At 34.7% G+C, this 26845-nt stretch overlaps 1 protein-coding gene across 1 annotated transcript in view; it reads left to right on the top strand.

The window, feature by feature from the left end:
- The window catches only part of PFDN1 (prefoldin subunit 1), a 50688-nt gene that overhangs the window by 5255 nt on the left and 18588 nt on the right, over positions 1 to 26845 (top strand). The window contains exon 3 of the mRNA XM_063087194.1: positions 16658 to 16742. Within this exon, the coding sequence (XP_062943264.1) occupies positions 16658 to 16742 (85 nt within the window). The remainder of the gene's footprint in view (positions 1 to 16657; positions 16743 to 26845) is intronic.

The following is a 26845-nucleotide window of genomic DNA, read 5'->3' as shown; positions in this document are numbered from 1 at the left end:
TTCTCTTGAGAAATTCTCATCCTTTAAGGCATAGCTCAAATTTTACTTTGCCTCTGAAGATTTTTTCAGCTTTTGGGGCAGACCTATTCACTCTTTCCTTGGCGATACTAGGGCTTTTGTCTTATAGCTAGTGCAGCACATTGAGTCTATATATGTGTTTTATTTATTTATTTTATTTTATTTTTACTTTTTATTTTTGTATGTGTGTTTTAAAGGGATCAGTCTCCCTAACTAGATTGTCAACTCTGTGAGACTATATACATATGTTGTCTTTGTTTCCTCACTTCTCAACAGAATGTCTGGCACAAAATAGTTGTTAAATAAATGTGTGTTGATTTGAATTGAATCTGATTCTCTTGCCTAAAATAACTACATTTTCTTTTGGTTCTTTAGAAAGAAAGTATGTTTAAAAAGTGTCAGAGACTTAAGAATTAAAGTTTATTATTCTATTTTAATATATGATTCAGTCAAGATGAAATTATAAAAGTAACATATATTTTGACTAAGGTCAAAGGAAATGATTCTGACTAAAATTGTGTGCTTTGATCTGACAGGATTAATTTTTTTTTAGGATTAATTCTTTATTAAATTTGTTGAGAAGATTGACTAATTCTAAGTATCAGCCTGTTAGGGAGATATTCAGACAGAACTGAAAATATAAAAACCCAAACCTTTAGAATTATGTTGAGAGTAGTATAATCCTTGGAGAGTAAAGGCTATTCTATGCAGAATAATGTCCATCGAATTGATCTATTTTACCTTCCTCATCTTCACGCAGAATGGAGGTCACATTTTTCTTTTAGGGTATGTATTTAGTTTAACAAATCATTGTAAGCCCAGATGCCTTTCAACTCCTAAGTATAGAGTAATTTGGTAGTGTTAAATATCTCTCATATATGGCTATTTGAGGGTTTAAAACAAGGAAAGTTAAGCTACAGGGTAATAGATGATGAATTGCTATATAATGTAAGCTCTGAGTATTTGTTGCTCAAAGCTATAACATCCAGTCTTTTGGCACGTTGCCAGCACATTTTAGTTCTCTTACTTCATACTCTTTGGAGAAGCTGTTATGTAGCCTGATACTACTACCACCAATTTCTAGTTTTGCTACTTAAGCTGTTTGTGAGCTGACCTCACTATACTGCTTTGAGAACTATGATGAAAGTTACAACTGTGGAATGATCTGTCTGAATATTTGGAAGTGTTTGTCTTTGCATCTTTCTAGCATGCAAGGAGGGAATAGACAGATCTCGAATAAATGTTATGTGACTATTTCTTGTATCTTTTTTTCATGAATAAGAACCAGTTTATAATCACTTGTGGGAATTTTCTTCCTTTTACTTTGCATAGTAGAGGATAAGAGTATATTTTTTTGTAAATGACGTTTAACCATGCTAGTGTTAGAAAGGGGTATCATTAGAAATGTCAAACTTATTTTTATTAACAATAGGTTGTATCCTGACCCCAATTTGATGTCAGGTGGCTTATTCTAATAACGCTTTTTACTTGAGCATTACATAAATAACATTTCTTTTTTCTAAAAAAGACAAATTGGCCTTTTATTTTTTTAATGTAGGAGGAACTTGAGCAGATTAGCCTTTGAGAAGAATGATTAGTGCCTTTTTAAAACTTGAACCTAACCAAAAATAACTTTGTACCATAATTAAACTAATTTAGAGGTATGCTACCATTCTGTGGGTATTTTTTACATTTAAGGAACTAAGAATGAACAATGGTATAAATCTACCAACTGGATAAGTGTCTAGCAATGCAGAAATTGCTGTTTGGGAGCGGTGTTGCTATTTCTACTTGTTGAAGTAATTTAATGGTTGATCTCTAATGGCTGAAAGATCCAGAAGTATAAAACTTAAGATAAATGTGGCACAGGTAGAAAGTGAAACAGTAGGTATATTCCTGACAGGTAACAAATTTAAAAAATCTAAATAGTTAAGCAGTTTTTTAACTAATTAGGATGTGGGAATCTGAACTTTTTATGACAGCTTGGTTGAACTGCCCTTTGTTTAAAATGTTTTGTTGGTTTCATTGTGATCTTATTTGTTAGTTTGGATGTTGACCTGTAATTTGAATCATGACATTTAATAAATGCAAGATGAAATATTTGCAGTTTCTGTACGTTTACTTATGTTAAATATTAATAAAAAGGGGTGTTTCATGCTGTCTCAAGTTTTGCAACCATTTAACAATTTCATGTAGCTGTAGAGTTGGTCTTTCAGTCAACTTGAGGTAGTTTTAGAGCTGAAGAAATGGTCATACTACATTTTGTTCCTAATAGATTAAGAAATAAAATTAAAAATCTTGGTGTAGTTGATATTGTTGATAAATACTTTTGATATTATAATAAAAATAGTTTATATTGTTGCTTTCAATAGTTTATATTGTTGAATCATTTGGATATTTTATTTAGTGCTTACTACAGGAGAAAAAAAATAAAATGTGTGGATTCCTTTTGGTGTGAGAGCCACATTGCATATGCAAACTTATAAATTCCTTTTATACTCTCTCCAAAGGTATTAATATGTATTTTAGAGTAGAGAAAACAAAGCAAAAATAAAATGATTGTCAAAGGCAAGAAGAGATCTTTTAGTTTTTAAGAAATTTTTAGATTTTTTTAGATTTTATTTTAAAGGAGAGAAGTTCTTCGTGTTCAGCCGCTTTCACTAATAGAACATGACCCACCCTTCTTGTGTTTTTATACAGAGCCATTTAAAGTCATGGCTTTCATTGCTCAGAGTTCTAAAGGGAAAAAACAACAACTTTTCCTGTGATGCAGGGAAAAATGACTTCAGTTTTGTTGACGTTGAATATGTATATAGCCCCAGATGGGCACGCCGTCCTATTCCACAGATGTAGTAGTACTCTGGGGAAAGGAGATTTTTGAGTAACATTCTTAATTTTCTTAAGTTGTCAGTGATTTAAAAACTTGATGTTCATTATAACTCTGCTCTACTGCTGTCTAGAATGACATCACTGTTATTATGCCAGGGCAAGCTAACAAACATTTGAGTAAGAATTACATAGTCATGTTTCTTCTGCAGAAGAGTACTTTTAATAATTCTTTCCCTTCTTCATCTCCCATGTCCCCCGAAGTCTAAACACTCTCACCAAAACACAGGAAAGTAATTTTGAAAATGTGCTAATTAGAAGCCTATTGTTAAAAAAGAAAAAGAAGTCTGTTATCTTTGACAGTACAAACATGCTAAAATAAAATTTTTATTTAATGTGTCCTTATATGGGGTTACTAATTTTAGGCTTTGAACTTGTTTTAAAAACATAGGTTTAATTGATTCATTTAGTTACTTGGAGGGCTTTGCTTCTGCATTTACTGACATCAGAAGGTCTGACTTTCTTTAGTTGACAAATTATTAAACAAAACGTGCCTTTGTTGCATGAAAGTAATAGTTATTCAGCCGTACTACAGGATACTACACTGTATCCCAGTTGGTGATCAGCAAGAATGAGTGTAGTCAACGGAGGGAAGGGTGAAAAATACTATTTACTTGCTGTTCCTGTGTAAATAAAAATAAAGGTAGCAGCAATCTTGAACTGTGTTACTTTGTCACTGAGAAATTATGTGCTCCAACTGACTTAACTCTAACTGAATTTCTCTGAAAAGAGAACAGTCAATTTTAAGTTATACCAAGAATTTTCTGATTTTAGCTGCTGCTTCTCTCATGGTAGCAAATTTAGAAGTTGGTATCTAACCCGTTTGAGAGAGAGTACTGAAATGTTTATGTCAAGGAACATAATCTGCTTAATGAAATATCCAAAAAGTAGCTCAGAAAAATATTGACCTAGAAGGTGAGAGTAAGTTCATATATCTATGAAACACATACTTAGTATGACTTATTAGCATACTTTTCTTTCTTATTACTTGTATCAAGAATTGCTGTGAACTGCAAATATCGTTTACCCTGATGGCATAATTAGGATTGTAGTATGTTGCATGATCGATTAGTACCTGTGCTTATGTGAATGTGCATGCTTATTTTACTTCTAGAATTTAAGTTCAAGTGGCTGTGTCTGGGAGAACGTTATCTCATTGTCCTGGCTGGTAACTCTTATTACCAACTCTTCCTCTGAGGAAGATCAGTTACCTTGAAATGGACCAGATTACTTGGAAGACATTATCCTTTTGGCTTTGAGGAGGATTTGAAATGTCTGATATCAAAATTTCCCAGCAGGAGCCTAGTATTAAAAATATATCTTTAAATAGATAGGAGCATGACTGTCCTAAGCCCAACTTTTTACATTGGCTTAGAAACGATTTGGACCACAATATGCATCCTGTATGTGTGTGCCTGAGTGAGACTTTTGCATTTGTGCCAAAGCATGTTTATATTTCTCTATGACTTCCGCTTTTGTACCAAGCGTTTTCTGTTCTGTACATGTCCTTCAGTAAAAAGTTACTATGCAGTGGTTATATTTTTATCCAGTGTTATATTTTATCCTGCTAGTAAAATAATGATCACATCTTGGAAAAAGTTGTACAATAGTTCAGTTCTTATATGTGGAAATGTTTGGGGTTTGATGAGGCCAGAGTAAAAGAGGTAAACATCAGAGGTGATTATTTACTAGAATACTTAGAATACCAAATAGTAACCCAAAATAAACATCATGTTTAAAATAGATTAACATACTACTGCTTCCATTTCAAGAGTAATAGTTTTGTTTTAAAAATAGACAGTGATTTTTAATTAGTACAAAGTGAACCTAGCGGTGTGTGTTGCTCATCTAGAACAAGGAACATTTATATGGGATTGGGTTCTTGAAGGGACCATGATTCTCTAATAATTCCAGTGAATTCTCAGTCCTAATCTTATTTGACCTGTCAGTAGCATTTAGTCTAGTTGATCTTTCTTTCTTCCTTAAAGCACTTTCTTCCCTTAGCTTCCATTGGATTATAGCAGTTGCCTCCTAACTGGGCTCCCTGCTTCCATCCTTACCACTTTATAGTCTGTTTTCAACTAGCAGCCAGAGTAATCCTTTTAAAACATAAGTCAGATCACTAGTCAGAATCTTCAGATGGCTTCCTATTTCATCAGTGAAAAAGACAAAGGCTTTTGCACTTGTTGGTTTCTCTGTTAAAGCCTTCTTCCAGATGTCTACATGGCTTACTCTATTTCCTTCAGGGTGTTAACTAAAAAGGCAATGAAGCCTTTCATGACCATCCTATTTAAAATGATACATAAACCCATACTCCCACTTATTTGACTCTTGTTGGCTTTATTTTTTCTCCATGGCACTTACCATGTGGTATACTATAGTACTAATTGTCTATCTTTCTTAAATCAACTTTATTGAGGTATAACTTATATTTAGTAAAAGACACTCTTTTTAAGAGTACAATTGGGTGGATTTTGACAAATGTAACTACCACTCCAATCATGATGTAGAACATTTTCATTACCCTAGAAGTTCCTTCTTGCTTTTTCCAAGTTAATTCTCTCCTCCCCCAAACCCTGCTCTAGGCAACTGCTAATCTGCTAAACTGTAGATTAATTTTTCCTATTTTAGAACTTCATGTAAATGAAGTCTTTATAGTATGTGTGCCTTCTTTCACTGAGCATAATGCTTCTGAGAGATTACCTGTGTTGTGTTAATCAGGCCTCCTCAGGGACTGTATCTTGGGTTTCAGTTCCACTTATTTCAGTACCCTTGCCACTGCCCTTGCCCTGTACTTGCTATATTCATCTTCAGGTTGTCTGCGGGAGTTCCAAGGATTTCATTCAGACGTGACACCACCCAGAGTTAGAAAGTACCAAGTTTAGTGGTGTTATTTTCATAGGAGCAAAGAAATCTTTCCCAGAAGTCTTCTAATGAGCCATGCCTCATATTTCATGACAACTGAGCCATATGCTTAGTCTTAAATATTGTGGGATGGAACTGCCATGATTGGGTAAGTTTCAAGATTCAGCCTAGGATTTACCTCCCTGAATTACTTGGGGAGGTGGGGGGGTACCCAAACAAAACAAAATTGGGTCTCTATCAACAGAGAAACAGATATTTAGGAGCCAACCAGGAGTGTCTGCTAAAATCATCAGCAAACAGTTATTACAATGACTAACAATTGAAGGCGGGGATGGAAACTGTTGATAATATATTTAGGATGAATTAGGTAGAATTTAATCAGGGAATACAGACAGGTAGATGTGTTAGGCCGTTTCTGTCATTTATAACAGAATACCTGAAACTGGGTAACTTATAAATAAAAGAAGTTTATTTCTTACAGTTTTGGAGGCTAGGAAGTCCAAGGTCGAGGGGGCACATTTGGTGAGGGCCTTTGTTTTGGTAGGGACTCTCTGCAGAGTTCTGAGGTGGCACAGGACTTCACGTGGCAAGAGGGCAGGAACATGTTTATGTTCTCTCTTCCTGTGTTTATAAAGCCACTGGTCTACTTCCATGTTAACCCATTAATCCATTCACAAGGACATAGCCCTCATGATTCAATCACCTCTCTAAGGCCCTACCTTTCAAATACCATCCTCTTAGCTTCCCATTTCATCAGTTACAATGGGGATTAAGTTTCAACATGAGATGTGGAGAGGATATTCAAACTGTAGCATTAGGAAACTATTGAAGTAATTCAGGAATATAGTAATAAGGTCATAAATTAAGGTGGTAGAGGTGGAATGAAGAAGTAGAGGGCCAGTATGAAAGCAAGTTATAAATTGGGTATATAGTAGACAAGGAGAATAACTGCAGTTTTGGGACTTACATGAGTGGGCATGTAGTGATATCACTGATAGAAGATGAAGTTGAGTTGGTGAAACTGCTTGTAGGGAATGTTGGTATAGACTGATAAAAGGACTTTAATTTGGGACCTGTTGAATTTGAGGAGATGTGGATCATACAAGTAGAAATGACTATTAGATACTGGACATAGTGTAGGTTATAAGGTTTGATATTATTTTGAGGGTCATTAGCCAAGCTGAAGCCTTGAAAATAAATGAGTTCTCTGAGTGGCTTTGGGTAGAGAAAGCTTAGCAGAGAGCCTTGCATAATGCTTGCATATGGGCACTGGAGAAGAAAAAGAGATAAGAGACTTAGGGATATAGTAGTTGATGAGGGGAACATGGATGGTGTAGTACAAAGATGCAGCACTATTCCTCAGAGTTAGACTTGAGCATACAGTGTTCTGTAGATTTCTTTTGCCTGAGGTATGGTGGGTCCAGGTGCTATATTTCTGGGTTATAATCTAGTACTATATGATTTATTTTGTTGCTCAAGTAGTTCATATTTGGCCATTGGGAGCTCATTCAGGTTGTCTCGTGTCCTTTTAACATGTCCCCCAGCCTTTTTTTTTTTCTTTTTTTAGAACAGTTTTAGGTTTACAGAAAAATTGAGCAGAAAGAACAGAGCTCTCACATACCCTTTTTCCACCCTCCTGCCCCCAGTTTTTTTTATTGTTAACATCTTGCATTAGTGTGGTACATTTGTTACAATTGAAGAAGAAATATTGATAAATTATTATTGACTAAGATCCATAGTTTGTTAGGGATCACTCTGTGTTGTATATTTCTGGGTTTTGACATGTGTATAATGTCTTGTATCCACCCTCACACTATCACGCATAATAGTTTCACTGTCCCAAAAATCTCCTGTGCCCCACGTATTCATCTTTCACTGCCCCACATCCTTCTTTCCTTCCTTTGGCACCCCCCCTCCCTGGTGACCACTGATCTTTTTACTGTCTTTAAAGTTTTGCCTTTTCCAGAATGTCATATAGTTTGAAGGATACAATAGGTAGTCTTTTCATACTGGCTTCTTTCACTTAGCAATATTCATTTCAAGTTCCTCTGAGTCTTTTCATGGCTTGATAGCTCATTTCTCTATGGTTGAATAATATTCCATTGTATGGATGTACCACATTTTGTGTATACATTCACATGTTGGATGATATTTTGGTTTCTTCCAAGTTTTGGAAATCGGGCTGTCAGGTTAGCTCAGTTGATTAGAATGTAGCTTTGATAGCACCAAGGTCCAGGATTTGATCCCTGTACTGGCAGGCAGCTGAAATCAAAAAACAAAAACAAATTTTGGCAATTACAGATAAAATGGCTACAGACATTTGTGTGTGGGTTTTTATGTGCACCTGTTTCCAACTCATTTGGGTAAATAATGAGGAGTGCAGTTGCTTGATCTTATGTTTAGCTTTGCCAAACTGTCTTCCAAAGTAGGCTGTACCATTTTTGCATTTCCACCAGCAATGAATGGGAGTTCTGTTGCTCTGCATCTTCATCAGTATTTGGTGGTGTCAGTGTTTTGTATTTTATCCATCATGCTAGGTGTGTAGTGGTATCTCAGTGTCATTTTAATTTGTAATTCCCTAACGGCATATAATGTTGATCATCTTTTCGCATGTTTATTTGCCATCTGTGTATCTTTGGTGAGGTGTCTGTTCAGATCTTTTGCCCATTTTTGTTTATTTTTATTTTTTAATTTTTTTTTTTTTTGGTGGCTGGCCAGTATGGGGATCCAAACCCTTGACCTTGGTGTTATAATACCACACTCTAACCAAGTGGGCTAACCAGCCAGCCCACTTACTGTTGAGTTTTAAGAGTTCTTTATACAATTTGGGTGCAAGTCCTTTATCAGATAGGTGTTTTGTAAATATTTTCTCCTTTCTATGGCTTTTCTTTTCATTTTCTTCAGCTTTTTGTTTTTAGAGTACTTCCTGACTTTCTAATACTGTAAGATGCTTCAGGTTCATCTTGTATTTTCCCTGCCTAAGCCTTAGAATCAGTCATTTCTTTAAGAAGCCCTGGTTCCTTTTATTGGAAAATGGTAATTAGAAACCAAAATCAAATTTCTGTGTGTGTTTGTTACTACTGAGGTATCACTGTTTCTAGGCCCTCTCAGTGAATAGAAAATATATGTGTATATACTAACTCATGTGAACATACATATCTATAATTGTTTCTGTACCTATCCGTTGTATCCATATATTAAGCTAAATATGAGTTGACATTGACATCTGCAACTCTCGTTCAGTTCCACAAGGTTTATTTTAGCCTTCCTTTCTTGCTTATCTCTAACTTCTCTCTGACAGTGAAGAACCTGGCTCTTGCTATCCACTATCCATTTACTTTTGAATTTATTCCAGTATACATGTAAAGTAATTTCAGAATTGTTAACATAAGTGTATTTCTCCTTTGAGAAACAAATGTAACCAACTTGTTAATTGAAGGTTAATGTGATAATATCTTTGTGTAAATCCTTTTATATTTTACATATTTTTTCATCTTGAATATGACATCTTGATTTTTTAAACCTTTTACTTTTTGGCAGCTGGCATGTGAGGGGATCCAAACCTTTGACCTTGATGTCACCAGTACCATGCTTTCTGAAGTGAGCTAACCAGTCAGCCTGATTTTTTAAACTTGAGTTTTTACTTAATATAATGACATCTTTACATGTCAGTAAAAATACTGGGGTTTTTTTGTTTGTTTTTCTTAATTTTGGGGATTTGGTTCTTTTTGTTATCAATCATTCTTGATTTTATATCAGCTCAATTAAAAAAAAATGGATGTTTTTCTTTTCCATAGTCATATTGAGACTCTTAATCATACTTATGTTAAAGTCGTTTTATGATTAGTCTATTATTTTCTTTTTGTTGGAAGTGAAGTCATTTTCTGGATTGTTAGCTTTTTAATTTTTTTAAGATATAATTTATGTAGAGTAAAATTTATCCTTTTTAACTATGTAATTCTATAAGTTTTGACAAATATACTCTATTATGTAATTACCACCACAATCAAGTTATAGAATATTTGCATCATATCAAAGCATTCCTTCATGGCCTCTTATCCCCACCCCCTGGCAGCCATTGATTTGTTTTCTGTCCTTGTAGTTTTGCCTTATTTTTAGAATCCTATGTAAATAGAATCATACCATATGTATCCTTTGCATCTGTCTTCCTTGACTTAGGATAATGCTTTTGAGATTTCTCCATATTGCTGCATATATTGTAGTTTTTTCCTTTTTGTTGTGGAATAGCATTCTATTGTATAGCTGCACCACAGTTACCTAAGAATGGGATTGCTGGGTTGAATGATAAGTGATTGTTTAAATTTATATGAAACTGCCAAACTCTTTTCCAAAGTGGCTGTACCACTTTGCATGCCAACCAGCAATGTGTGAGTTCTGGTTGTTTTGCATCCTCACCAACACTTGATATTGTCTTTTTTTTTTCTCTTTTTAAAATTCTAACCATTCTAATAAGTGTCTAATGGTATCTCTTGTGGTTTTAATTTGCATTTCCCTAGTAACTAATAATATTGAAGATTAGTGGTCATCCTTATCTCTTCTTTGGTGAAGTGTTTGTTTACATCTTTTGACCATTTTAAATTTTGATTAAAATTTACATAACATAAAATTTGCTATTTTATCCATCTTAAAGTACACAGTTCAGTGGGGTTTTTTGTGTATTCTTAAAGTTATGAAACCATCATCACCGTCTAATTCCAGAATATATTTGTCACCCCAAAAAGAATCCTCATATCCATTAGCAGTTATTTCATGCCCCGCCTCCCTCAGGCAATCATAAACCATTCTGTGTCTATAGATTTGCCTCCTCTTGACATTTCATGGAAATAGAATCATACAGTCATACAGTAATATGTGATTATGTCTTTTTAGTGTTATGTTTTGTTTTGTTTTTTTCTGACCGGTAAGGGGATTGCAACCCTTGGCACAGTGTTGTCTGCATCACGCTCAGCCAGTGAGCACGCCGGCCATCCCTTTATAGGATTCGAACCCGCAGCCTCGGTGCTCCCAGTGCCACACTCTCCTGAGTGAGCCACAGGGCCTTTTTAGTGTTATGTTTTAAAGATTCATTCATGTAGTAGCATGTATCAGTACTTCATTCCTTTTTATTGCTGAATGACATTTCACTGTATGACCATACCACATTTTATTTATGCATTTATCTGCTGGTGGACATTTGATTTATTTCCACTTTTTGTTTGTTATGAATAATGCTGCTATGAACATTTGTGTACAAGTTTTTGGGCAGAAATATGTTTTCATTTCAATTTCATTTCAGTATATTCCTTGGAGTAAATTGCTGGGTCATACGGTAACAGTGTTTAACTCTTTAAGGAACTGCCAGAATGTTTTCTGCAGCAACTGTACCACCTTACATTCCCACAGCCATGTGTAAGGGTTCCAATTTTTCCATATTCTCTTCAACCCTTGTTGTGTTTTTTTTGATTATTGTCATCCTTGTGGGTGTGATCATCCTTTCACTGTTAATGTGCTTTTAAAATTTAAAGTAGATTTCTTATTGACTGTATTTAGTTGGGTTATGCTTTTTTTTTTTTTTTTTTTTTTTATTTGACCGGTAAGGGGATCACAACCCTTGGTGTGGTGTCACTCGCACCGCGCTCAGCCAGTGAGCGCACCGGCCATCCCTATATAGGATCCGAACCTGCAGCCTCGGTGCTCCCAGGGTGCACTCTCCCGAGTGAGCCATGGGGCCCGTCCTGGGTTATGCTTTTTAATACAGTCTGACAATCTTTGCCTTTTAATTGGAGTATTTATATCATTTATATTTCAAGTAATTATTGCCATGATAGGGTTTAAATCTACCACCTTGATACTTGTTTTCTTCTTGTCTCATTTATTCTTTATTCCTTTTCCCTCTTTTTTCTGCCTTGTTTTGGATTGAGTATTTTTTATGATTCTGTTTTATCTTCACTTTTGGATTATTAGGTATTCTTCTTAAAGTTTTTTAAATGTAGTGGTTATACTGTGTTTTAAAATAGACATCTTTAATTTATTGTAATCTACCTTCAAATAATGTACTACTTCATCTTATAAAATCATGTCAAATTCTCCTTCCCATTCCTTGTTATATTGTTACACATTTTACATATGTTATAAAGCCCACAATACATTGTTACTGGTTTTGCTTTAGATTAGGGATTGGCAAGCTTTTTTTGTAATAGGCCAAATAATAAATATTTTGGCTTTGCTGGCAATATGATCTCTGTCACAACTCTCTTAACTTTGCCATTGTGGTAAGAAAGAAGCCACTGATGTTATGTAAACAAATGAGCATGACTGGATTGGCCTGCAAACCAGTTTGCCCGCTCCTGCTTTAGACAGTCAACTATCTTTTAAAATGGTGTTTCTTGCTGTCATCATGAGACAGTGTCTATTATGTAACATACCTGTTATATTCATCTTAATTTATATATTTCTATTGCTTTTCATTTCTTTGTAAGTTGCCATGTGTTATCTATCATACTTCTTCTGATGGAAGAACTACCTTTAACATTCCTTATGGTATATGTTTGCCATGATAAACTCTGTCAGCTTTTGTTTGAATTTCTCCTTCATTTTTGAAAGATATTTTCTGTGTATGTAATGCTGAGTTTAGCTTTTTTCTTTCACTACTTTAAAATGTCACACTATTGTCTTCTGCCTTGAATAGTTTGTGACAAGAAGTTTGCTTGTCTTTGTTTTTCTGAATGTAATGTGTTATTTCTCTGGCTGCCTTCAAGATTTTCTCTTTATCTCTGGTTTTCAGTAGTTTGATTATACTGTGTGTAGTTTTGTTGTTTTGGTATCTGTTTTGCTTGGGATTCTTGCATGTCCTGGAACTGTGATTTGTTTTTTTGTTTTTTTGTTTTAGAAAATTCTCCATTATCTCTTCAAATGTTTGTTCTGCCCCATTGTTTATCTCTTCTCCTTCTGGGTCTGTAATTACACAAATATGAGAGTACTTCAAAAAGTTCACAGAAAGATTTGTATTATCTTTTAATTCTATTTTTTGATGGAACTTTTCAATATACCTTCATGTTAGACCACTTGATATTATCTCCTAGGTCTTGATGCTGTATCCAATTTTTTTGTTTTATTTTGTTGTTTTTACACATTTTTTTCCTCTTTGTGTTTTGGTTAATTTTTATTAACCCATTTTCCAGTTTACTTGAAGTTTGCCACCCACCTAAACTAGGAGCACTGTAAATTAAATTCTGTTCTTGAGATTTTTCTGGACCATATAAGTGGTTGAATTTTGACCACAGCCTAAAAGAAGGACAGCTTATGATTATAAACGGTCTTAGGGATATTTTTGTTTTTTCATTCTATTCACTACTAAAGTATAGATAGAGTTTCTTTTATTGTGCACTACTGAAAACTAAGTTTATTTCTTCTTCACTTTTAGACTGAAGATGGAATTCTTGGGAAACCTGGCTTTAATAGAGGGTTCTCCTGAGAGCATCCTTACTTTGGATGACCCCTTGGTTTTATTGCCTGTTTTATATCCTGTTTCTGTGCCAGTGTGGATGCTAAAGATTTCCAGGATTTAGCAGAAACTCTCAGGATGAAAGGCAATTTACTGCTTTCTTACATTCTTGAATTTCTAATTTCACCTTATTTTGGACCTTTGTGGAATCCTTCCTTTGTGTTGGCTCAGAAAAAATGTTAGCGAAGTTTTTTTGCTTTGTTTTTAATCAGGAGATGTTTTCAGGGTATCTGCTGTGCATTATGCCAATAACAGACATCTCTAACTCGCTGAGCATTCCACAATATGACTGTGCCATAATTTTTTAATTGCCTCCTTTCTTAGGGATTTAGGTTATTTCTACTTTTTTTCTTACTAAAAAATTGTGAAGTAAAATTTTTTTGCACATAGATCTTTGTGTACATGTGCAAATAGTTTTCATCACCAGTGGAGTGAGGCAGAGAAGCAAGATAGGCTTGTTCTTATTCAGTCTCTTTTGTACTTCTTAATTTGTGGATACCCTGAAACCTAAATGCTGTTAGGTTATGTTTTCAGACATCCTGTAAAAATTTCCCACCCAAACAAAGTTCACTGTCATAAGCATTTTTTTGTCTCTGAATAGCATATGTTCAGGTGACCATACTTTGGAATTGTACCCAAAAAACAACATTGCCACTGATCCTGGATTGTGTTTTGGGCAGGTGAACAACACTTTTGGTTCATACTGGGTTATAAGAAAGCGGAAGTCATATACCCAGCCTACAGGACGATTCAGAACATAAGCTCTGGTGTTCCTCAAATAATCAAAACCAAAAGCCATCAGAGAATTATGTTTTTCAGATGGCATAATTACAAATAAATGAGGAAGTGAAACAGCAGGTCACAAGTCTTTGAGAGTTGACAGTACAGGGCCACACGGCATTGGTTTCCTGGTTAAAGTAGAGGCCTTTTACAAAGCAGCAACTCTAATCCAGGTTATAGAATCCTATATATATGTAAGCACATTATCTGCATATCATTATCATATGAAAATACTTTCCTTCTTCATAGTTTATTTTTCCTTTGTGACACATTTTGAACTTTAGAATCCTTTATCTACCATTTGGCTTTCCATAAATAATCAGGCAGGATCTCTGTGAGATTCTCTACTTTGAGAAACTATGTACGTAATATTTGTTCATGATAATAAGATTCATAATTATGTTATCATGATATAATAGCATCTGATAATTCAATGCCTTTTTTAGATAAGGCTTTTTCAGAAATTCAGATTTTTTTGGAGCTCTTTTAAGTCTCCATCAATGTATCTTTGCCAGTGTTTGAAATGAGGATTAAGTCAAATATTCCATAATGTGTGAATTTTGACTGTGAAACTACTCTTTGAGGTAAATATTTGAGTTTACTCAATATGCATCTTGTTTAAAACTTGCTTGGCTGAGATGTCCTTATAGTAGTAGGTTGGCCAGCTTTGGTGGAATTTCTCTGGCCTTTGAAGTTGTCACAGTCCAATATAGCTACCTCAGGGGAAGTGTGACATGGAAAAACATGTTTTTGTTTTTGAGTGTTCTTGCTTTCTAGTAATTTTATTTTCTGCTCAAGGGATTTAGTATCTGTTCAGATACTTTATTTTTAAAGGCCACATAAGTAATGACTTGACCTCTAATCTTAGCTTTGAAATTTTCCCAGACACTAATAAAGATGATGTCTAGTGACATATTATTTGAGAATACTACTCATTGGCTAGCAATCAATGCTATTTAAAAGTGTATATTTTACTCTGAAAATTATTTCCACGGCTAACAGCCTTTCTTGGTAAAATTGTGTATGTAATGATATAAATTGGTGACTCTAAGATTTTGTTTTATAGTATTTTTTACATGCAATCACCAAGACTTAATACAGTTCAAAAAACTCTTCTCAAATACTAGCATGAGCTAGTTCTGAGAAAAATATTCTATTAACCATAGTCTTATCAGAAATAGCACCTATCTCTTGGACCCTGTAAGGACGTTTTTAGACATGAAGGATTCTGTAGTAAAAGACCTAGAATTAATCTTTGTTTTACATGAATGTGGGCTGTCTTTCCAGTATATGTATGAGTAGGGTTTTTACAATGGATCAAGTTACTTCTGAAGATTAAGATCACCAGTTAAATTATCTGGGCTGGACACATCTGGAGACAAGCTTAGTAACTAGTGGAGTGAAAGAGAAGCTTGTCAGATTGTGTTAATATGTGTGGCAAGGTGTATTCATGAGGAGGGAAAAAAGCAGTTATCTCTCATGTGTCAGGACATAGCTAATTGCTCTTTTTGTTCTATTCTTACTTACATTTATAATAACAGACCCTCTTGGTAAGAACCCTTGTAGGTACAATGTTGTTTTTGTGGGATTGACAGAGGAAACTGCATATTGCTACCTTAATATGTTTTCTTGTTTGGCTTTTTGTTAAAAGAGAACATTTAGTTCTTTGTGCTGAACTCTAAGTTAGTACCAAGTGAAGAAAAAGTCTGCTTAATTAATTGTAATCTTTCATTGAAATCTGTTTTAGCCTAGTTAGACAATCATGAAAGAGATTTGAGTAATTGGGGTTTTCCCTTGATTCCAGTAGAAGGGAAGTATTTGAGTTCACTTACTTGAGGCTATAAAAGTTTGTTCTTACTTTCCCCACAGCAAGAATTATGAACATAAAATCACAAAACAGATTGCGTTAACTTTTAAAGCTTTCCCAGATTTCCACCCTTGTCCGTGATAAATAATGTGCCTGACTGTGAAATGGAAAAAGTTGAAATTTTCCGCTGGTACATTTCGAGCTTTTCAGAGGTATTATACATGCTAGAAATAATAGTAAAAGATACTCGGGCTTATACAGTGCTTTTTGTGTGAGGAACTCATATAAACACTAATGCATTGATCCTAACACAGTACTTGATTGTGACTTTAAAAGGTCATGAGTTACTGCTGTTACAAAAAAAAAAAAAGATGGAGAGGAGCTCCAATTTACAAATATGGCTTTAAAAAAATCTAGATTTAAATCAGATAACTGAAAAAATAAAAATTATAGGGAATTTTTATTGTTTTTATGTTGTCTTTTCTCTTAGCCTGAGGTAGATTTTTATATCATTATTATTATTTTTTCTTGTATCTATGAATCTACTTGAAACCTGATTCCCTTCTGAAAAAAAAGCAAAATCTGCTTTAACCCTTTATTCTTTCTCATCCAGGAAGGTTTAAGACCTGTGGTGGTCTCCTGAGTTTGTCATATTAATATAACATGCATTTTATTTGTTCTGAATTGGGAGATCATCCTTTTAGATTTTTTAGTTTAATATTTGTGGAATATAGCTATTGATTTTGATGAATACAGTGGTTATGTGGCTTAATTTTCAACTTCTTTGTGTTTTGTAGGTTTATTCTTCAATCCAAGGAGGTCATTCACAGTCAGCTGTTAGAGAAACAGAAAATAGCAGAAGAAAAAATTAAAGAGTTAGAAGTAAGTTTTGAGTGAATATTGGCAGTAGCAGTCAACTTTTAGGAAAAAGTAATAACCTCATTGTATGATATAAAACGAAAATGTGTGCCTGCCAAAGTCATTTCATATTTTTATTTATTTATTTTTTGAATGTGTTAGAGCCATGAAGCAGTTATATTCATGGCAATGGACAAGATGAAAAAGAGGATAACCTCTGCTTTGGAACCGTAGGGAATCTTGAAGAAGATAGGATGCTGTTAACCTGAATTTATTTTCTCCATTGCCTTTGAATGAACATGTTTATTCTCTAAAAAAAGCATAAACAAAAGTGCAATGTATATTTAAATACCACATATGTGTAATGGATTGTGGTGGATGGGCAGGAGGGTGGGTAATGATGAAAGTTGTTAGAGGATTGTGGTAAAGTGTTTCTTTCATACATTGTAATTCCTTTAATCTAGGTTAGGTTCTAGACAAGGACTAAGTAGTAGGGTATAACTAACTATGTGAAGGATGGTGTTCCGATGAGGAAAACAATTTTTTTTTTTAGCTAGGGAAAAAGATGATAGGTAAGAGTAAATTAATAAATCTTTGGAAAATTGGAGTTTATTATTACAATTTTCTTATATATTAAGACCTTTGATGGGATATTCTTCTTGTGCTTTGGTGAAAGGTCCATCCTGTATATAGTAAAATTTAGACTGGGCGAAAAACTGGTTATTATTTTTTAGGGACCAAGAGTTCCTGGATGCGGGTGTATACAATGACTTCATAGGTCACTTTATCTAATTTCTGTGAGTACTATTTGAGGCAGTGGTTCAGAATCTGACTCAGCTCTCTGCTGAATTGAGGAGACACCACTGTCACCTCCTGGGGATTTCCTAGGGGCACTGACTTGGCATGGCCTGGGAGCATGTAGTATCTTATGTTACTTAGGCTTATTTTTGTTTGACTACTGATAATTTTAAAAACTTGATAATAGATTTGTAGCTTAGAAAGATATAAAAACAAAACAAAAAAAGTGAACAAACAGAAAAACCCAGTAAAGAAAAAACTATGAGCTTGGGTTAACCAAGTTGTTGTATCCTATTTCATCATTTTTATCAGCGTAACTGTCCTAGAGTGAATTTTGTATCCTATTGTGTTTTCACTCAAAGGAATAAAAGTATCTTTAAAAACCCAAGCAAAGCCATTTCATGTAGAAAAAACAAAAAATGTGTTTTTGCAACTATAGGTAAATATATCAAAAAATTGTCCTGATGAATAAGTAGCAAGATGAAAGTAATGTGTATATAATTCTTTTTGTTTTTGTTGTTGTGGCTGGCCACAGGGATTGAACCCTGGGCCTTCGTGTTATCAGCACCACGCTCTAACTAACTAAGCTAACCAGCCAGCCTTGTATATAGTTCTTTTAAACAAACAAAAAAAATCAAGATCTGTGAATGAACATTGCAAATGATATGTAAGGATGTATATTAAATTGTTAACACTGGTTACCCTAAGGAAATTAGATGGCACATGGAGATAAAATGATTTTTTTCTTATAATCTGTTTTGAATAGATTATGAGTTAACTTTTATAATGAAAATATTATCAAGGTAAAATCACTACAGGTGATGATTTTAGCATAGTACTCAGTTCTGGTGAGTATTAGGAAATTTATTTTCCAAAAGTTTCCTTTTGTGGAGTCTTTCAAATACTGATATTCTGTTAGCTTTCATATAGTAGAAGTAGGTTAGCTGGCTGTTGGTACCCATTTGTAATGCTAAATACAGCTACAAAAAACTAGAAAGTTAAACTATACCTTCTACCCTAAGAAGTTATTTTGTCTTTTTTCTTTTTAACTTTTAATTTTACATGTTATTTATATTATAAAAGTAATACAAGTGCACAATAAAAAAAGAAAAACAGTCAAACAAAATATAAAACAAATGATTAAACAATGAAAATATGACTTTCCCCTCTTCCCCGAACACCTCCAAATGTCACCTCTGCAGTTTGGTGTGTATTATTACACACTTTTTCTATATTTATATAAACTAATTCATACATACATATATAGTTTTTTTTAATAAAGAGGAATTATGCTGTATATACTGTTTTTCATCATTTGATAATTTGTCTTTCCTCTTTAGTAATATGAATCTAGTTTATATTGTTTTCCATTTCTCCCACCATTTCAGGCTCCTATTACCTCAACATTCAATTATTGCACAAGCTCTATCTCTGCATTTAGTATACTCTCCAGTACTGCCCTAAGCTGTATTTTTAACAGTATCACCCACTGCACACTCCCTTCTCTTTCCTGAAGCAATCCTATACTTTTCCACTGCCATACCTTTCTGGTTTTGTTACTTCAGCCTGAAATGTATGCACATGCACACACCCACATGTGCACTCATGGACACATACATTGTTAATTGTAGTGTTCACATTTAATGTTTCCTACTAATTTTTTTTCTGCTTATTCATTTAGTTACTAAGAGATGTGATAAATCTCCTTCTATGATGGTATTTATCAATTCCTCCTTTGTCTGTCAGTTTGGTGGGCATTGGTATTTAGAAATTACTATCTGGGTGTGTAAGTGCTCATTATTGTTTTAATAGAGCATATGTTTTATTTTGCTTTGTTTTTTTTAGGGATTTCTCAGCTCTTTTAAAGACAGTATTCCACTGACTTATGGCTTCCATTGTTGCTGTTGAGAAGTCATCTGTTAGTCTAATTATTAATTTATCTTTTCTCTGTGGCTGCTTTTAATATTCTCTGTGGCTACTTTTAATATTCTCTGTTTGTCTTTCATGTTTTGTAGTTTCTCTGGGATGTGTTTAGGTGTGTATTAATTCTTTTAATTTTTTTCTTAGTCCTACTTGGAGTTTATTGGGTTTCCTGAATCTGAGGATTAGTCTATTTCATCAATTCTGGAAAATTCTTATTATTTCAGAATATTGGGGGCTGGTCACTTAGCTCAGTTGGTTATTATCTCTGAATATTACTTCTCTTCTACTGTGTCTATTAGTGGTATTTTTTTCTGGCACTTTTTCCTAACTTTAAACCAGCTGCCCCCACTATCTGCAATAGTATTTGAATTGGTTTTCCCATCTCCAGTCTCCCCAATTCTAATTCTTTTAACATATTTAAGTTAGAATGATCTTTCTAAAATGTTAAATCTTGTCTGTTACTCCCCTTTATAAAACCCATCATTGTTCTTGGGGTAGAGTTCAGACTTTTTAACATAGATTCAAGGCTCTGTATGGAATGACTCCTGTTTATTTCTCTCATCTCCCTCGTTTCTTCTGCCTTTTCTTACAGTGTGTGCTCCAGCCATGCAGAAATAATCTCTGTTTTTGTAACTTGCTGTGCTTTCTTTGTTTCTACTAGATTTAGAAAAGTACGAGTACACCAAGGTCAAGGGTTGGGATCCCTGTATTAGCCAGCTGCCAAAACAAACAAACAAGAAGTACAAGTAGCTTCTTCCACCTGGAAACTTCCTTCTCTTGCCCAGCTGCATCTACTGATCCTTCACATCTTAGTATAGGGCTACTTCTTCTGAGATGCATTTTCAGATTTCTCAGTCTTAAGTTAGGTGCTTCTTCCTTGTGCTTTCTGATTATTCTATTAGCTTCTTAGCACAATGTGGGAGTTTGGGACTGTCACTGGTTGAGTAAATCACAAATACGATTTTCTATTACTTGGGAAGCTTGATACAGATTCAGAGGTCTAAATGGTTTTTCCCAAGGTATACCAGTTGTTGCTCCTCCTTTGAAATCTACAGTCTCTTCTTCTGGACCCTAGTATTTCTTGCCAGTCCAACTTATTTTTTAATCCTCTATAATTATCATCATCATCATTAATTTCTGTCCTCATATACGTTGCAATTAAGTTGTGGAGGCATAATTTATACCTAACCCTGCAGACAAAGGCCAAATTATTTCCATTTAGCACATTTGCATCTCTGAAAGATTTCATCTCTTAAAGGTTCTTTTTGATCTGTGTCATAGATGAAGTTTTTGATCAAATCTGTTAACTTGTTTTACTTTCAGCCCACTGTGTATGCCTCCCCACCTCCTACTAACAATTTATATCGATGACACCGTGACAGACCTTTTCTAGGACATAGTGCTGGGCTGATTCAGGTTGTCTGAGAGCAAATCTTCATTGTTATTTCCTAGACTCCCTTTTACCCAGCTCTGTTCTTGCTATTTCTTTATGTTTCTCCTCTTCACATTTTTTTCCTTGTCTTTATTTATGAGTGCAAAGCTTACCTAGAATTTGTTTAGCTTTTGATAACTCTGCCATGCTATGCCTACATTGTCAGCTAACCTAGTCTCCTCAATGGCCCTTTTCTTTTATGGGACAGGGGTGGGGGTGCTATAACCTTGCTCTCATGTCCTCTTGATAGGGAGTCATATTCCTTATGAGAAAGGTAAAGACAAGAACTATCTTAACTGTGGGAAGATAGTCTTACCGTCTTTTCCTTCTTAAAACTCCATATTTACATTTTATACCCCTATGTTGAGTTATTCTTCAGACCATAATTACTTTAATGGGATTAATTGGGAAATATTTTCATAACAGGCTCACAGTATGGTAGTGTTATATAGATTTTATCTTTCCCTCATAAAGATGATAGATAAAGTTCTAGGTGGGAATGCCACCATTTTATCCTAATGGTGATTAGTAGACCAATGAATGATACTGATCCTATCTATGAGAAAATACAAAATTATGGCTTTAGTAAGATAAACTATGTTTTTATATCGTTATTTGAGGAAATTCTCTATTTTAAAAAAAATACTGATAATTAAACAACTTTTTAAAGAAGGCTCTGAGTGTACAATACAAACATTGTTATTAGAAAGGTGCAAAAGCATAATTTTAAAAATAACATGAATATAATTGGGATTTGGAATTATGACTTTTAGGAGTCTTGTCTTTGTAAAATAATTTTCTTTTAAAAATATATAACATTGCTATAAAGAGAAAGTTGAAACCTTATTTAACTAAAACTGAATTTTGTCAAAAATGAGTTAAGACTATTGATTGTAAAGAGGGCCGGGTCTGTTGCCCAGATTGGGTTACAAACCCTCCACATGCAGGTCTGTGAGCTAGGTAATAGAGAAAAAAATGTTCTGGGAGCCATGGGTATAGAAAAATGAATGGGTTTTAATCAGATCTAGGAGCAACTGTACTAGTGGCTTCTCTGAGAGTTCCGAGAAGCACTGACTCAGAGCTGTTAGTCTTTTATACTTAAGTCCACAACCCTGGACACCTGGGTGCCCATACACAACTTACATTAAGCAGTAATAAGGAACACCTGAGGACATTTACAGCAAATGCTCGGCAAGACTCTGGACGTCCGAGGGGCCCTGACATTTTCCTATTTTTCCCAACAGTTGATAGATTGAGGAGATCTGTATCTTTAAAGAGTGAAATATACATCATATATTTTTGCTCACGTTTTTGGAGGTAAGGAGGACATAATTACTTAAGGGCATCTTTTGCAGTTGGGAAAACTTAGGTCCAGCATTCAGATGAGCTAGAGCTCAGTTCCTGACCTTATGAATCTCAACTATTGGGAATCCTTGAAGTAACTGTATGCTTTAGTGAGCATGTATGCTTTTATTTGAACACATTTTGGCTGTCATTGCCTTATGTTCTCTCCTTTGTTTCAGGTGGGGGCCAAACAATTACGGCTTTAGGCTCATCTGCCTTCAATCTAAAGTCCCTGTTTATTTTAGGCACATGCGTGTACTGGTTAACCACCTTCCTTCCCTTCTATCTCCAACATGGTTTCTCCCCCTCCCACCACCCTAGTTAGCTCAGCAATGACAGAATAAGAATAAAGAAATCCAGGACATTCTGGCCTGCCTAGTGCCACTTCTGACGCACAATGTTGCAATCCCAGGGTTGTTGAAATAGCTGTCCAGCCCATGCTATACGTAAAATCTAAAAAACTGTCTAAAAGTCCTGATTCTAAAAGTTTTGACTCTTCCACAGAAGTGACAATTTTGGTCAGACAGTGGTTCCTGAAATAAGTAGGAAGAATAGTGATGAAAGGGCTGGATAGGAGGTGCCTATGACAATCTGCAGTTGGCTTAGTTCTGATACTCTGATGAGAACATGTTTTGGAGGAATTCCCATCATTGAGGAAAGTTTACTCTGCCTTTTGAAGATCATTTTTTCCATAGCATGGGAGGTGACTAGTAGGCATTTGGATGGATATCCAGTTTTGCCCTAAGTACTTCATTTTTGTGCTGATACTGTTGTGTATATGATAGGAGCTCCTCTTTGGAGGTGATGTCAAGTGGAGTCTACTATATGAAAGGCACTGATTCTTATTTGTGATTTCAATAAAGAAAGGAGGGCAGGTGAGAGTAGAGCCAATGATAGATTGTTTTTTAAACATTAAACAAGAAGTATGCCCAATGGTTCATCTGTTTGCAGAGCTCAGCATTTAAAATCCATTTAAAAAAGTCATTTATTTCTTTTTGTAGTGAAATATAGCATTTACAGAAATATGTGTTAAATAATATATATAACTTAATCAATACTTATAAAACAAACACCTGTAACAGTTATCCAGGCCAAGAAATCAAATATTGGCAGAACATCCCGACCCCCACCCCTTTTGTTTCCCACTTCCTAATCACAATGCTGTCCCTGCCTGCCTCCTCCTCCCAGTCACCACTACCCTAACTTTTGTGATAATTATTTCCTTTTTTAAAAAATCTAGTTTTACTACCTACAAATGTATCCCTAAAACAACTTTTAGTTTAGCCTGTTTTTGAACTTTATGTGAAAAAAATCACTGTATTTTGTTTACCTTGCTTCTTTTGCTCAACATTGTTTTTGTGAAGTACAGCTATGTTGTTACCTGAGATTGTAATGTATTCATTTTCATTGCTATATGGTATTCCATTATATAGAAGTACCACAATTTTTCTATCTAGTCAGTCCATTTTTATCCTTAAAAAGCCAAGATGTTCTCATAGTATGTTTGTATGGTTTTCTCAGCCTCTTGCTGAGGGGATCTATGTTCAGAGAACACCCTCCACCCTCACCCCAGGAGTTAGAGTCCTGGAAAGAAGTATAAAATGTCTGTACTCTAAAAATTAGCTTGATGATTTCCCACCTTCAGTAGTAGCTAGATAGCTAGGCACTCGTGGCTGTATTTTTGTTTTTAATTTAAAAAATAAATGCAAGTTGCCAAATTAATCTCTTTTCTGTGTTGTTTTGACATGGGGACTCTTGGGTGAAGTGATTTCTTTTATTGTCACATACATTGGGATCCCAGATGTGAATTCTTAACTCATTATAGAGTTCATTTGCATTCTCAGCATTTATAAAAATGGATGTTTGTTTTAAAATAGTTTTTATTTATTTAAGACTTAGGTCTAAAAAAGCCTGATGGTTGGAAACCCCAGAGTTTATAGTGAACTAAATGTAGTCTCTATGTCTTTGTGTCTTAGGGCTTAATGTAGCTGCAGAATCCTCTTTGTTGATTTCAGAGAAGAGTAGGCATGGGTCCGAAAAAGCCCATATGCTCTTTTTCTGGTTGAGCATTCTTTATTATCAGTCTTATCAATGCCTTAGTGAGTGTATGTGTGTTTTAATCCAATAGCTAAAATTTACCCAAATTTAAACTACCTGTGATGTATTTCATTTCAATAGAAATATTTTAGATCTGGTGAGAATTAAAATGTAAATAGTTCAGATAGACTGGTCCTTTTAACTAGAAAGCCTTTCTTATTTATTTATTTATCTGTAAAATATATATTACAGATATTTAACACACACATACACATTTTCGATTTGGTCAGTTCCCCGAGGTGCGTCTTCATTTTATGATTAAAATAAAGATGTAAGATAATTGGATTTGCATTCTAATTAGCCCAGAGTTTAGTTTTTTGCATCTCGAGTCAGTTATTCTTTCCTTCTTGGATACATTCCCAGGGTGCCTTGTTTCCCTTCTTGGAATATTTCTCTGTGCCCATACCAGACTATCCATTTGAATGCTTCAGAGTTGTTGACCTCAGCCTTCACTGTTTATATGCTTTACATGGTCTATACTTTTCTCTGTCCAGCCATAAGTATATGTCCTTAGCCCCTTCCCTCCCATACCTGAGAGTTCCTCAAGTCATTTGCAGGCTGCCTAGAGAATGATTTGTTTTGAAGAGTTAGACTTTTAATTTTCTTTTATGTTATTGCATACCTTCCTACTCTTATAACTTTATGGTAAGGAGAAGTTAATAAGTGTACTTTTCCTTATTCTAGATTCTTATTCTGATAAGTCTTTGTTCTCACATCACAGGTATCCTCCTCAGGTAATAGATACCGTCCACAAAAAGTGAGTTGTTCAGTACTCAATGTGGGGAAGGCCACAGCTATACAGATGATCACACTACACATGTCAGCTCAAAAAAACAAGATCCAAAGGGCTGACATTTGAGCCATAAATAGAGATCTACAAGTCTACTAGATTTATAGCAGAGCATTCATTACCCTAAATTCCTAATTTAAAAGCCTTATGTTCATTTAGGAGTTCTTGATTCTAGCCCTTGCTGTACTCTAAGCCTAAATTCCCTCATCTGTAAAATAAGAGTATTGGACTAGAAGATCTCTAGGGTCACTCCAGTCACTTCTGTTAAGTTTCTTGTTATAAACTTGGTCTTTTTCTGAATTGCCAGGTTAAGAGCAAAAATGTCTTCTTAAAATGAAAAGATGGAAGGAAGCAAAACAATGCAGTTTTCTTTCATGTCCAGATCATTACCTTAATTTAAAAAGTGAATTGGAATCATATTTTTGATGCTAAAATAAAACTAGTCTACCTACAGCTTTGCCTTCTAAAATGTAATACAACGTGATGGCATCTCCTTTGAGATTTTTGTAGTATTTAACTCACCCAGATGTACATGTGATGGCTTAAAGGTAGTTTTTTATTAGGCATCACCTGTTTTAGAGATACATACTTTTGGATAGAGCTGGTAATAGCTTATTAACTTCACATACATAAATTAACATACCCAGGAAGACATCATTTATTCACTTGTAGTGCTTTATCCTATGCTGTCTTATAAAATACATGATACTTAGGATAGTGGCATGCTGTCCCTGTGTTCAGAAAATGTTGACAAATGATTAAATTCCTTGATTGTACATGAATTTTTTATAAATTGTGTCTTATTTTTACAAAATGTATTTTTTTATGAATTTTATTTGATCTGTTGATGCAGACAGTTAATACTAATTTCTTAGGGCTATGATTAATTGAAGGAGTTTCTACCATCTCACTTTGTCTTGCTTTGAGATAAATCTCTCACCTGCCAACAACACAATAAAAATATTTGAATTCCATTACTATCCTGAAGCCTTTCTTTTGGGTACCTAATCATCTTGTGAGGGAATTTTTCCAGAATGGACATAGATGCATTGTACTCCTAACTTTTGTGTAAAACAGTTTAGTTCATTTGATTCTGCTTTTGTTTTTAAGAAAATACATGTAAGGGTGGAACAGTACTCCAGTTCAGGAAATGTTATCGGTTTCCACTAATGTTTTATAGGTATTCTGTTTTTATATGAGATCCTAAAGGCTCAAACTCTGTGTAATGCTACAAAGACATGGAAAACGATTCTTTCTTAGGGTTGGAGGAAGTGATGACTAGTGTTTTTTTTGCTGGTAATATCTGATAATCCCCCCTCCCTTTAGCTATTCTAGGCATGTTTAGTTGTCAGGCGTTGTCGACTAAATTGCTAAAAATAACAAATAAGGGGTAGGCTGTTCTAAGGCCAGCCTTTGCCACTGTCTGTAATCTGTTTAATTTAGTTCCTAGGGAGAAAGGGCAAGAAGAACATGGTGCCATTCTCATTGAATGGATTTTTTGTGTAAAGTGCTGACAAGGACATTGTTGGAGCTTTCCTTTTTCCCAAACCTCATAGGGCTCATGTACCAACATTCACTTACAGTGTGGAGCCAGAGTCTGGGAGCTCAAAAAGCATGCTCCATTTCAGTGGTTTTACTAGAGATTAACCAGGCAATTGTGGTCTTGTGCTTGTCTTTTAATGTGGCTTTTGACAGTGGAAATGTGCAGTTAGCCTGTGAGAGAGAGTGAGAGGGAGGGCAATG

This window comes from Cynocephalus volans, chromosome 2 (genome assembly GCF_027409185.1).
Source record: "Cynocephalus volans isolate mCynVol1 chromosome 2, mCynVol1.pri, whole genome shotgun sequence".
In the NCBI taxonomy this organism is placed as follows: Eukaryota; Metazoa; Chordata; class Mammalia; order Dermoptera; family Cynocephalidae; genus Cynocephalus; species Cynocephalus volans.
The sequence above is the reverse complement of the archived record's forward strand: the minus strand, read 5'-3'. Positions and strand labels throughout refer to the sequence as shown.